Source organism: Aedes aegypti, chromosome 2, assembly GCF_002204515.2.
Source record: "Aedes aegypti strain LVP_AGWG chromosome 2, AaegL5.0 Primary Assembly, whole genome shotgun sequence".
Lineage (NCBI taxonomy): Eukaryota > Metazoa > Arthropoda > Insecta > Diptera > Culicidae > Aedes > Aedes aegypti.
The window spans coordinates 59,690,924-59,704,793 of NC_035108.1; the positions used below are offsets into that span (position 1 = coordinate 59,690,924).

At 35.9% G+C, this 13,870-nt stretch overlaps 1 protein-coding gene across 3 annotated transcripts in view; it reads right to left on the reverse strand.

Moving 5' to 3' along the window:
* Window positions 1-13,870, reverse strand: part of LOC5568120 (protein FAM49B) — a 165,951-nt gene extending 152,081 nt beyond the window's left edge. The window contains exons 1-2 of one of the 3 annotated variants that reach the window (XM_021840964.1): window positions 13,803-13,870; window positions 1,216-1,940 (exon numbers count right to left, since the gene is read on the reverse strand). In XM_021840964.1, the coding sequence (XP_021696656.1) occupies window positions 1,216-1,398 (183 nt within the window). In that variant the 5' untranslated portion in view covers window positions 1,399-1,940; window positions 13,803-13,870. Of the gene's footprint in view, window positions 1-1,215; window positions 2,065-13,802 lie in introns of those variants that run through there. The other 2 variants (XM_021840963.1, XM_001652009.2) reach the window with 2 other exon arrangements.

The following is a 13,870-nucleotide window of genomic DNA, read 5'->3' on the forward strand; positions in this document are numbered from 1 at the left end:
AATTTTTCCAATATTTTTAACCATTTTCTATTGAAAACAGCTAAAAACTAATTCACAAAATAACTGAATTTCGCTAAATCATTCAAATCATCATTTCTATGTAAGTTTTAATATTTATTATGGTTTGCACAACGTTAATCGCATAAATGGCTTATATGCATTATAAGTAACAAAGTTTAATATTTCGCTATAGGCCCTATTCAAAAGTTAGTCTCGAAAACTTGTTTTTGAAAATAAAACATCAAATTTGTATCATAAAACTCATAAATACGACATGAGATTGAAAAAATATTTTTGGCCGCCAGTCTGTATGGAAACCGCCCATAGTGGCTTGGCTTGGGAAGCTCGGGAAAAAATAATTGGATAGCTTGAGCCTTCGCAAAGAGCTCAGAAGTATCTCCAATGATATTAATGTATAAAAATATCCTGCATAGATCATCCTTGCCAACTGATAAATCAAAAGGGATTATGAAAACAGTATCTTCGAACTTTAACAAATATTTCATTCAATACTTACATCGCAGTAAAGAAGGAGAAACTAAAACTGTAGACAGCTGTGGATGTAGGGTGCACAACTTTAAGTCGTATAGAATTAAAAAAAAAACTATGTCATTTTTTATTTCTAACCTACACCATTCTTGCCAATTATGGCATTCAATGCTCGAATAAAAAAAACTCTAACATTTCGATAACATGCATGAAGAATGTATAATTCCGGTGATTAAAACTAAATCCTTGGGAAACCTTAAATTAACTTTTGAAAAATCTATAGAGATTGAGAAATTACCTACTTGAGCAATGTTTGGCAGAACTGCTGCAGTAATCCTTAAATGAAATGTTGGAAATTTTTAAGAGAAATTTCTGGAGGAACTTTATGAGGAATCTCATGTCGAATTTATTAATAAATACCTGAAGGTATGTTTCAAAAATAATGTCTTAAAAACAATACTTTATAGTGATTCGCTACCAGCCCTGTCGTCACGAGCCAACTACAGGGAATCCCAAATTTATTGTTTTCATCCCCTCGTTTGCTCTATGTACTGGGAAACGTGACCACCCCACCCGTGCAGGTTCATCGTCCTGAAGTGAAACTCGTCCTTGGGAACGCGACAAACGCAGCCTTTGTGCTATAATCGCTATTTTATCTCGTTTCTTCCATCAGTTTCAAGGACCCTAGCCCAACAAATTCCTCCTTGGGAAATGCCCGGAACCTACCTTATAGCATTGAATCTCGTCCAGCACGATCTCGGACTGCTTCAGCACTCGGTCCACCTCCTCGTAGACCTCGCGCTCCAAATCGGTGGGGGCCGCGTTCTCAAAGTCCAGGAAGACATCGTAGGTCTTCGGAGTGCAGCAAGTCGACTCATCGCGGGCCAACAGACTCAGCAACTTCCCCATGACTAATAAAATGCTTCTTGCACGCTAAACTTTCTGTTGAAACTAAATTCACTACAATTTCCGTAGCACTTTTGAGCTACTTTCCCACAACACAACTGGCCACCAATCCAAAACTCGATCCAAAACCCTGAGCGCTGATATCGCTCGCTTATCGCTTGCACTTCGACTGCTTCCCGCTAGGTTTGTGTATTCTTCACAGACACTTCTCGACACCCCTTTTTTCGCGTTTACTGCTAATCGGAAATCACTCAGCTGCTATCGCACATATTCCGCCTCTTCGATATCAGAAAAGCCTCGCAACAAGCCACGATTCGGAAAAAATCTCCCACATCGAACACTGCACACTTCACTGCTCCAGAGCGCTTCGCTTCCTCCTCTGGTATTGCTGATGAAGCTAAAGAACTGTAAGGAACACTCTTCACCGCGCCCAGATGCACAAAATCTCCAACAGCAGCGGGAGGTCAATTATTTTTGAACAAACGCTGTTACAACCTTCACTTGAAACTCAAACGAATCCACAATCCAGAAAATCACTTTTTCGCCTGCAGGGAATGAAGAAGGCCAGGTGCCTCTGAATGAATCAATGGAACCCCGGGATGGAAGTGCTGATAAAAAATTCTGCTTCTTTATTTCGCGAACATCGGCACACAACTGCAGTCCTGGCCTGGCCGTGTTAGTCGTTTCCTCTGTGCTCACTCAGCAGAGCAACGATTACGGACCACCACAATCTCCCGTTCCGAAGCTCTCTGCATGCTATGAACAGTGCACAGTGGCGCGCCTCCAAACAAAGGTCCGACAAAACCTCAAATGTGTCGCAAATCGATTGAAAATGATAATGTATTGACTTTTTTACCCGGTAAGGTTGCAATCATAAACTTCATAACGCTGAAAGGGGTGGATGGGTGTCCTTAAGATGTTAAAGCCCACAGACTCAAATTTGGAAATCGACTTCGGTAAACGGTTTCGCCGAGAATCCAACAGCTGATATTTCGGTAAATATTTGCCGAATATCGGTAAAACTTTTGCAGAGATCTTGATAAATGTTTACCAAATCTCGGTAAAAAATTTGGTTTGCCGAAATCTCGGTAAAATAAGTATCGAGATTCAATACTGAAAATTTTCGAATTCTTAGCTGTTGGGTTCTCGGCGATTCGTTTTGCTGAGGTCGACGATTTAATTTAAGTGTGCATACAAAATTCTAAAAAATATTCATACAAAATGTGTTACTAGGTAATTGGCGAGTATCCAAAATTTACCTTTTTTAGCGTTATGAATTTCGTGAATCAAACCTAACATTCCGTTCGATCAAAAAACGATCAATCGATGAAACATACATTCAGGGGTCTCCTCAATAAACAGAAATAAATTTCCCTGATATTTCCAGGTTTTTTCAGGTTAACAAGCATGATACAGCAGGGAAATATTCCTTACGAAAGTTTAAACGGTTGAAGCGGGAATCGAACCTATACCCCATGACACGATGCGCCTAACCGCCTTGAACAAACAACATGGTCCAATTCGGACCTAGTGGCAGCTTTTTGGATATATCTTTTCAGCACGATAAACGGCATGAATAGTTTTATGTTTTCGTGAAATCCTGATTCAGCGACCACACTTTTCTCTCAGAGAGTTTTGTGATATCTCCAACCAGGACATGACTAGACATGTTTCAACAAAATTCTTCAGAATGTCCGAATTGGACCAACTTTGTTCTAATCAGGACCACCCCATATTTTATACTTTTTTGCCATGATAGTAAAAAAATATAACTACGATTTGTTAGGAATTCAACAAGTTAGGAATGGTCCGTTCATTTGCTTAGAAACAAGAAGCTATACACTGATTACCAATGGCTTTTAGGGCGAGATCACAGGTTATGCGAGAGTTGACTGTACTGCTCTCAACACTTGTAAACGTTTTTTTGTATCGTATTTGTATTTGTTAGATTTTTCTAAGACTTTTTCTTGATCGCAACAGAAACAAAGACACCATCGATAAATATTGCAACTTGTATGATCTTATATTAGCTCGAGGAGATCTTCACGTGATGGAGCTCTTGGAATAGGCTGCGTACTCGTTGAAAATCAAGAAGTCCGTATTGAACCACATTGAACGGAAGGTTCGGATTGGACCAACTCACATTTCGTGATTTTCAAACTAATTGTGCACAAACAATGCAAAACTATATGGTAAGATAGAAGCTTAGGCTATAAAAAAAACAGTGATTGGAGCGACAGCAGAAGCTTGGAAACAGTAACCGACAGTACACTAGAGTACTTCAAAAAATTTAAAATCAAACGTGTACAAACGATCTTTACAGTAGCGCCAGTAATGAGAAATGCTTGATAGTTCCAATTAGAACAGGAGCCGGATTGCACCAAATTTCATATTTTTATAAACATCATAATTTTCTAAGAACACACGCCTCTCACGCAGAGACCTAGAATCAAATCCTAATCTCGTTAATAACGATAAAAAACCAGGAATGTCCAGGAATTCTACTGAACTTTCGAATAATATTCACGTTTTTGGACTCGTCTCTTTAATGTACAAATATTATTAATGGATAATAATGCAAAATAAGAACTTTCAAAATTGCAGATGCTCAAGTTTCTATTCTAAATCCAGTAAGGCGCCGTCCACAGATTACGTAACGCTCTAATGAGTGGGAGGAGTAGGCTCTAGCGTTACGACACATACAAAAATTTTAAAATTTTCTTACAAAATGCGTTACGGAGATCTTCTTCCCTCCGGGTCAAAAAATTTCAATTTTACCGTTACGTAATGCATAACCTTTTTTTTAATTGATCCAGTAAGGCTGATACAAATATTAATTTTCTTTTATGTCACCCCCCCCCCTTTAAAAATCCGAAAATTTTGAAGGGGAGAAAAAAAAAGATTCAACATTTTTTTGACATCAGTTACGTTTTTAGAATTTTTAAAATAAAAAAACAGGTAAAATAATGATCCAGATGACGATTGAAGAAAGTTTAACCCTCTAATACCCAAATTTTTATTTTCGATTTAAATATTATTTTTCGTTATCTAAAATCGTTCTAAACACGTTCTGGGCAATTTTTTTTTTATTCGTGAATTTTTGAATTTTGGTTTTTGATTTTTATAATTTTTTATTTTTGAACATCTCTAGCTTTTTTCATTTTTTCTTGAACCTTTCCTGGTTGTTGATTTTTGGCAATAATAAAAATTTAAATTTTTGGGGTGCTTTTAAAAATATTTAATTTATTTTTTTTCGGAGCGTATTTTATTTTCCGTGTAACTAACGGAAAAACAGGTTTGAAATTATTTTGATACCACCAGGCTCTTCTTTTGTGATAGGTCGATCGTACAAAAATATAAAAGGTATGATTTTCTATATTACACGTAAAATTAACCCCGGGCATTTATAGGTTATATCAAGCGTGTGCTAGAATAAGGGCGTAAGTCGCATGATCGATTTCTCTTCATCGATCCTCTCTTCTGTGAATAAAAGTGACAAGATGCAAGTTTTTCAGCATTTTTTCACTTCAAACCGCTAGGCAGCGATGCAATCTTGCGTTCTGAGGTGAAAAAATGCTGACAAACTTGCATCTTGTCACTTTTATTCACAGAAGAGAGGATCGATGAAGAGAAATCGATCATGCGACTTACGCCCTTATTCAAGCACACGCTTGATATAAGAATACAATTTTTTAAACAATTTTCAAAAATACAAAAAAGTTTCAAAAGTCATAAAAAAATTTTCTTACATGCGTGTTATGAGTCAAGGTTTAAGCCAAAAATAAAATAATTTTGATTTCCGAGCTACGAAAAAATACACAAAATTCCAAAGTGTACCCCGTCTAAAGGCGGGGTTGGGTATTAGAGGGTTAACAATTATCGTTAAAAATAAAAAATCGAAAAAATAACTTTTTTTTCATTTTTATTTTTTTGTTCCTTATTTATTTTTATCCCCCCCCTCGTACCTTCCAAGTGGTCTCGGACATAAAAGAAAATTATTATTTGTATCAGCCTAATTCACAGTAAATATTATCATATAGCGCCATCCACAAATTACGTAACGCTCGTCAAGCGTCAAGGGTCTCAAGCGTTATTACTCATACAAAATTTTAAAATGACATTAATAAAACTTAAACAAAAAAACTTTTCCTTAAGATTGGAATGGGATTTAAGAATATCAATGAATGGTACACTCATAATGTTTCTCTGGAAAGAGTTTTGAATTTTTCGCATGAGAAATGAACTTCTCTAGTTGTTGCGGCGTGCAACTGGGACTTTGGCTCGGGTGAGCGGGAACGGAAAGATCTGTTGATCTTCCGTCCACCTGTTGCCGGGAGCAACAGGGCACAGGACCGATAGCTCGACTGGAGGGGCTTTCAACAACTCTAGCCTTTAAAAAGGCTGATTGGCTTCCACTGGTGGAGGGAAAGGCGGTTTGGAATCACTGAACTAAACTACTGTATTTCTCTTCGATGTGGATATTACAAAGGTTGAAAGAAAACTGAATAATCTCCTTGCGCATGCAAGCTCCCTTTATAGGTGGCAGGTAGCCAAAAGCGTTGCATGCACAACGTTGTGGAGACGAGGGTGGAAAATTCCACTGCCTGTTATTTACTACATACTGGATGCTGCAATCGGTCTGCTAACTGGTGTCTGTTGTGGTGGTGGTAGTGGAAACTCTTTTGGGTGCTGCTTCACGCTGTACATAGCTGGATGGTTGGTCGGCTTGACTGCGTACAGGTACATGTTTGATCATGTCGCTCGAATGGATGGGGTGCAAGGCAAAACTAACGACGTGGTGTGTGTGTGTGTTATTTGGGTGGTTGTTAGTGGTCGGGATGAGAGGCCGAAATACTCGCGGCGGCTCGAGGTTACATGAGACAGGGGTGGGAAGGACTCACAGCTCAAAAATTCGCGTTGGCGCGAACACTAGTTGTTGCCCTTTTCCTACAAATTTTATTATATTTTTTTTTAATAGACGAAACATTTTTGTGGGAATTTTTTTTTTGATGTTCTCAACCATGTTTCATATGCTCATGGAACGACACTCAACTGCAGCTGGGAACTGAGCTTACTTTTTTACCAGCATAGGAATGTTAAGTTCTGCTTTCTAGTTCAGGCATGTTTTATCATAAATAAATAAAAGGCACTGAACTAGACCTGTGCGCCGCCGCGCCACGCCGCCGCCGCCGACCCATTTCACGTCACGCCGACGCCGATTGATACTTCGGCGGCGCGCCATACGCCGATCAACGTCTCGCCGCCGATTTTGCGTTTTCACGCCGATAAATACATTAACTCAAATAATTTATAATAATAAAAAACTAACTCAGGATATTTAGGTATCGGTCTAAGGATAAAAAAAAATCGTACATCAAAGTTTTAAGGGATTTTTTTTTCAAAAAGTTGTCCCGAAAATCGCCCAGTGGATCCTTCAGATTTTTTTCAACGGATCCCATGGAGAATCTTTTCAAAGTTTCTTTTAAGAATACCTTCTGGAAGTGAATAGTTCTTGAGATTCCACCAGGATTTTATTTTTTAAGATTAAGTCTTTCGTGAAATTCTATTTAAATTATTCTAGTGATTTTACCAAGATTTTCTTCGGCGTTTCCTTCAAAAAATTGTTCTCCAACAATTCCTTACTTTCCAAGAGCTCATGTATACATAGATTTCCACCTCAATTTTTGTCATGAATTCACCCTTATTCATGTAATATCGTTCAAGGATTGTCCAGAATTTTTGAATGGCTTTCTCTATTATTTTTTTCGAATAGAGTCGCTGAGACACCTAGTTCTTGAAATTCTCATAGTAATTTCTTTAGGATTTTTTTTAAAGAAATTTCTTCTGGAGTTTTTCTAAGAATTGCAAAATTAATTATTGTAGGAGTTGTTTCAAGCACTTCTTCAAAACTGTTCTAACGATGCGGCATAAATTTATTCAAAAATCTCAATCACCTTACCAGTGTGTGAGAAAAATATCGCCTTAAAAAACTACAATGAACTAGAAGAATAAATAACTTACGGCACATTTCTTCTGTCAAAAAGTCCTGTGAGATTTCCTCTAGAAATTTCTTTAAAATTTGTTCAACTATTCCTCCAAGTTGTTTTTTTATGGAATCCTACCATTGATTATTTTTGGAGTTTTTCTAATAAATCGTACAATAGTCACTTCAAGAATTCCAACAGTAATTCCGCATTGCATTTTCTCAGGAATTATTCAATATGTTTCTTTATTATTCCTGGAGTTTCTTCTGGGATTTCTCCGATAAATAGGGTCCTTAAATGTTTAATGAAATCTTGTTTTTATTCAATAACACGGAATAGCATGTTACTGCAACTTCTTTAGCAATTTTTCGAGCTCAAATAACGGCTATATCATATTTAAATTTTAATTTAAAAATTAGGTCCATAAATGAACCTTGGCATTTTTGATCATGTTTGACGTTCGCTTAGTCGATAAAAACACCGCAGGGGCTGTAGTTTTAACACTGGGGTTGTTCCTATCTGACATTTCGGAATGGACACGGAAACCAAAAATAACCCAAAATTTGAGTTTAAACCAAGAGGTGTGACAAAATCTATAAAAACATAACAAATGTTTTTTTTTTGACTTAAACAAACGAAAAACATTTAAAAATTGAGCAAACATTTGTTTTTAGCCTAAACTTAAGCGTTTGTCACTAGAATTGGGACAGGGCTTTAGGATCCTATTCTCCAGAAGTTCTTACACGGTAATCTTGAGATGTTTTCTTCATAAGTTTCGTGCAAGAATTTTTCTAGATTATGCTTGAATTACTTCAGTAGTTCAGTCAGAATTTTGTTGAATATTCTTACACGAATTCCTGCAGAGCTTCATGCACTTATTTTCCAAAATTTCATTCTGAAAATTCTTTTAATATATCCCTACAATTTTTTTCACTAAATGCTCCACGAATACTTGAAAAGATTTTTTTTATAATCCTTGAATTATTTCTCCAGAGGCTTTTAAGGAACTATTTCTTAAGCATGTTCAGAGGTTTATAAAGAAAGTTTGCAAGAATTCCTCTAATAAAATTTGTAGATATTCCACCAGGGGATCTCGTAAGAAATTCAGTGTTTCTTTGATCTTTGAAGAATATTTCCATAAGTCAGGGAGTTGCTCTTCTCTCTTTCAAAAGATGTCATGCCATCAATATTCATGAAAACACTTCTAAAAACATATTTTACTATTAATTCTCAAAAATATTTTTCAGGGTTTGCTATAGTACCGTTAAGTCACCAGTCACCGTGCGACCTCCATTCACCGTGCACTTATGCAAATTCCTACAGAATATTTGTACAATATTCGCAAATTATTCTTTTGGCAGCAAAATAAGATAAAACTGATGAAATGTGGTAGTTCTTGAAACAGAACATTTTGAAAAACCTAGTGTATGCAGTCAAAATCATGTGAATTCCGTTTAACAATGCGATTTTTCAATTTTCTTAGTAGAAACGCCAAAAATTAACAATTTTCATTTCAACGTTAGAGTATCACATTTTTCATTATTTAAAATAGTTTTCGCTGCAGATATTTCTAGTAAGATGTATTTTATCGTATGATGTGAGCCATGAGGTTTTATGCAAATAATATTTTTTTCTTGCGATTCATGCGAAACACAAATACACGGTGAATGGACCCTTTTCAATATTTATGGTTCCTTTTACCGTGCCTTAGTATAAAAAGCTTGAAATTATTGGGTAATATTGAATTTATTGTTATATCGCGATTTAACTACTTTATATTTAGTTTTTGAGCAAATATGAAATGGTTTGAACAAAACAGTCAAACCTCCTATAACGATTTTGATGAAAAATTAGTGATTTAGTTATTTTTTCAACTTTCTATGATTTTTATTTTAAAAGTGAGTGCGCATACTACTAGCAACATATTTTCTCGGCCAACAACGTTTCTTCAAGGTACAAAATTAAATCATGTCGAAAACTATACGCACGGTGAATGGTGATATAGAATGGTGCGAGGCGACCTTAACATGATATTTGTAAACATAATTTTTGAGTATTTTTTTGTTATGCATCACTGATTGCATGCTTCGTAGTGGTATTCTAGTTCGCTTATAAGGATTTGTAAAAAAATATAATTTATTGAAATGCATATATTTTTTTTTAATGCACGGTGAATTGTAGCTTGACGGTAGTTTATTCTGTCATTCTCATTGGAAACCTTGAAAAAATGGATGGACATTAGGCCGTCCCTTATTTTACAAAAATGCAAAATGTTAAAAGTTCGTCATTGTAAAGTGCTCGTTTTGGTAAGAAAAAATCAGGTAAAAATTTGAAGTCCGTACGTGGACGCTAAGTGGTCCCCCAACGACCCTAAAGGTATTAGGTAGAGATGAACCCTGTGCGACAAATCGAGCTCGCTGCTCTAGTGTACGCAACATGAGTACGAAAAGCCACTAGTAACAAATTGATAATCAGCATGGACTTTTAAGTAAAATAATATTTTATATTGTAGATATCTTCATAACACTGCACGCTGACATAAAATTCAAAACTACAAAGGAATCGTTAAAATATTACGTAACGCAACAGGGGGAGGGGGTCTTCCGTAGTGTTACGGTCCTTAATTTTTTTTTATACAAAAGTTGTTATGTGGTAGAGGGAGGGGGTCTAAAATTGACAAATTTTGCGTTACGTAATATTTAAATAATCCCACAGAAAACAAACTTCTATGCTGATTATCAACGCGCGCAGAACAATTTGTTACTGGTAGTATTTCGTACTCATGCTGCGTGCACTAGAGCAGCGAGCACGATTACGCTCAAGGGGTCATCTACATACACCTAATGAATTCAGGGCCGTTGGGGACCACGTACGGGCTTCAAATTTTTACCTGATTTTTTTCTTACAAGCACTTTACAATGACGAACTTATAACATTTCGCATTTTCGAAAAATAAGGGACGGCCTAATGGACATGGATTTTTCTTAGAATAAGTGTCTTTGGTGTCTTCCGTTAATATGACAGGAACAAATACGGGATAACAATTTCAGACGCTTGAGTACGGTCGTCCCGCCGCTTTGGATCAATGTTTGATGAAGTACAGAATTATTCATCATATAATTTTGGAAAACAGTCGGGTTATTTTGTTAGTCCCTTTTTCAGAAATCTTGTTGTTCTCACTGTTTGATTAATGAATTTCAACCAAGTATTTTTAGTCATGTTAAAGCTACTATTAATATTCATAACAAGGCAAATATAGAATATTGATCAATTGTTTACATTTTGAAGGAGAGCTTCACAAAGTTTTGAAAAAGAGGCTGACAAAATCTGACATCTAATGTAAACAACATTTTAACTACGTGAAATGATACCAGAATAAACATTAGTTATATTGGAAACTAATGTTGATACTGTGATGCCGCAGATTTTGATTACTCAGCTTCTTATCATTTTGATCATTTTAACAGTTAAAATATCAAAACTGAAAGCATCCTAAGAAATCAAATTAAAAACAATTTTTGCCATAAGTGACAGTAATGTTAAATGTCATGAACATCACGTGACTCTGACAATTGAATAATGCGAATATCTTCCATCCCCGCGGAAAAAGTCATTGGAAAATGTTTTTCTCTGGTGATCATAACTGAACTACTTGCAGTTGGCCATATATTGGCTTAGAAAAACGCTATAAGCACTTCAATGTTTCCGAAATTTCGACATTTAACAGCTCTCAGTGAAAGCAATTTAAAAATTTGAAAACTTTTTCCGCATTAAGGACATTGAGAACTCATTGAGGTTACACATATTTTTGACTGGCATTGAAATGAAGTCATCAAAATAAAGACTTTATTTATTATTAGTATGTAACACTTTTGAGTTATAGTTATGTAAAAAGGTTACAATAATAAAAAAATGGTAGAAGAACAAAATATGATATCGAACTTAAGATAATAATAAATTGATACCAAACAAAGATATCATCTTACTGCTGAAAACAAGATATGTTTTCAACATGCTTTCTTCATGATGTTGAACTTTGCTCGAGTAATCTAAACAGCACGCAAGAAACTATGATAGAAATTTGTACATTTTTTCTGTTCCGAGAAAATAAAATACCGACAATATCCAAAGCTGTGATTATTTATTGTGGAATATTATGAAAGATTCTATAGATATGGATATCAGATAAGTTAATTAAAAAAGTAACGCGAAAAGTCCAGTAAACTTCTACAAAAATACAAACACAATTTTGCACAAATTAAATTACTTTTCTTAAATTTTCATAAATAAAAAGCAGTGTTGATAGACTCACACTCAAATCTCAATCAATACGCTCTCCCATGAGAGCAAATTCATTAGAGATCTACTTCGTAAATCTCACGCTTGAGATTTTGATGCAAAATCAACTCAATCAACTCAAACCGTAAAAAATGATTCAGTCGCAAAACCCGGCTAAACCTCATGAAATCCGAATGTTGTTGTTTACGTTGAAAAATCTCAAGCGTGAGTTGTGAGAAATTGAGTTTTTCACAACACTGATAAAAAGTTCGAATAATCAGGTCAGATAATATATCTTAGTAGCAACATCGGGGATATAATATATTATGTGATAGTTTTACTAGTGTTGAAACTAGGATTTTTTACATAAACTTCCAAACTTTGAATTCTTACCAAAATGACTGAAAGTATTCCTGCACTCTATTTCAATCATAAGATTGTTAGACAGATATGGGAAATGGAATTTCAAGTTCGGTTTCGATTGCATTTGTACGCATACGGTTTCATAATTTATTTGTTCGATTTTTTTTAAATGTTCTATTTTTGTCCACGCCGATGTACGCCGCCGCCGCCGCCGAAAATTGTCAACGGCGTGACGCCGATGACGCCGCCGCCGCCGGTACAAAAATGCTCCGACGCCGCCGCCGACAAAAAAATATTTCGGCGCACAGGTCTACACTGAACAATGGAGGAATTGATTGATAGTGGCGCAGTCGAAATTTGTTTCGATTAAAAAGAAATCTGGAACAAAATGCACACATTTTAGCATATATTACTGATTCAATATGTTTTCCCTGATTGTGGTCAAAATTCCCTGAGAATTCCAGGTATTTTTTTCAGCTTCAATAAACTTCTCTGATAATTCAGGGAATTTTATTGAAGCCAGGTTCCTTCAATATACAAATATTTTTTGGATAATAATACAAACTTTCAGAATTGCAGACTTTTATTTCAACTTCATATTCAGCAATCACAGAACATTGTTTTTGAAAATTGATCCAAAGTTAATGGATTGTAATCTTCATTGGGTTTTAATGTAACTCATTGGCTATGGATTACTGCAGACAGGGAAAAAGTATTGTGTGCAATTTTGCCGTCCCGAAAGGGGAGTGCTGAAAAATCAAGTTTTGCAACGAACTGCTTACAACCAACATACTTTGCAATTACGAAAATTGTCGCTATAGTTGAATTGTTTTTAAGGGTATCGATTCTATTTTCACTCAGAATCTCTCACCTAAGTTGAATTCGATTCATCCAACGGATGTAGAATCAGAGGCTAGTTTAGTGGATCATTGGGATATTCAGAGCAATTCAATGGAGGCTCTCAGATATTAATAAGCCAACTTCCAGAACAGCACTGAAACGTACTACTTTTCAGCACCGTTATGAAACAATGTAGAAAAATAGCGGGCGAAGTAAAAAAAACTGTAAAAACTTTTTTTGTTACAAACAACTTTCAAGTTAAAAATCAAAGTTTAGTCAAATCGTGTTAAGATTGAGCTTTTCGAGCTCAAAACGGTTATGATAATGATTATTACACGTTATTCAACAATACTACGATGAAGAGCAGATCTTTCTCTATCCCTCAGTGATTATAGTTTTTATTTTGGATCATTTTTTTGCCTGAAAACAACGAGCCACACTCTTGGTTACTAATGGCTTTTAGGGCGAGATCATAAATTATGCGAGAAATGTTACAAATTATTTTGGGAACATAAGTGTTTGAAGTTTTGTCCGGCCATGCGCCACTGTGCAGTGCAGTAGTAACATCACCGATGTCCATCAGTAGTTTCTCCTCTCTTGCTAAACTAGCGCACACACGCTCACAGATCGTGAGTAATCCCCGTAAGTAATCACCTATGATGAATGAAAACACGAGAATGGAGGGGAAATTTTAATCAAAACTCTCTCTCTTTCTCTCTTCGCGCAATCCATCGGTACAACCCAACACATACGCAGTTCGAAGGTCTGTCAGTCAGCGAGCAAACAAAATTTCTAATCATTGGACCAAGCCAGACGGGAACTTTTTTCCATCGGATTGAGTCGATTTTGCAAACAATCGATCTGTTCTTGTTTCTTCCCAGTAAAAGCACTTCAGAATGATAATCACACGCGATTTTTTCAACGATTTTCACACAAATTTACCGTTAAAAACACTCGAATGCAACGATAAACACAAAGCACTACGCGATTTTCCCCAGCGTCACTCACAC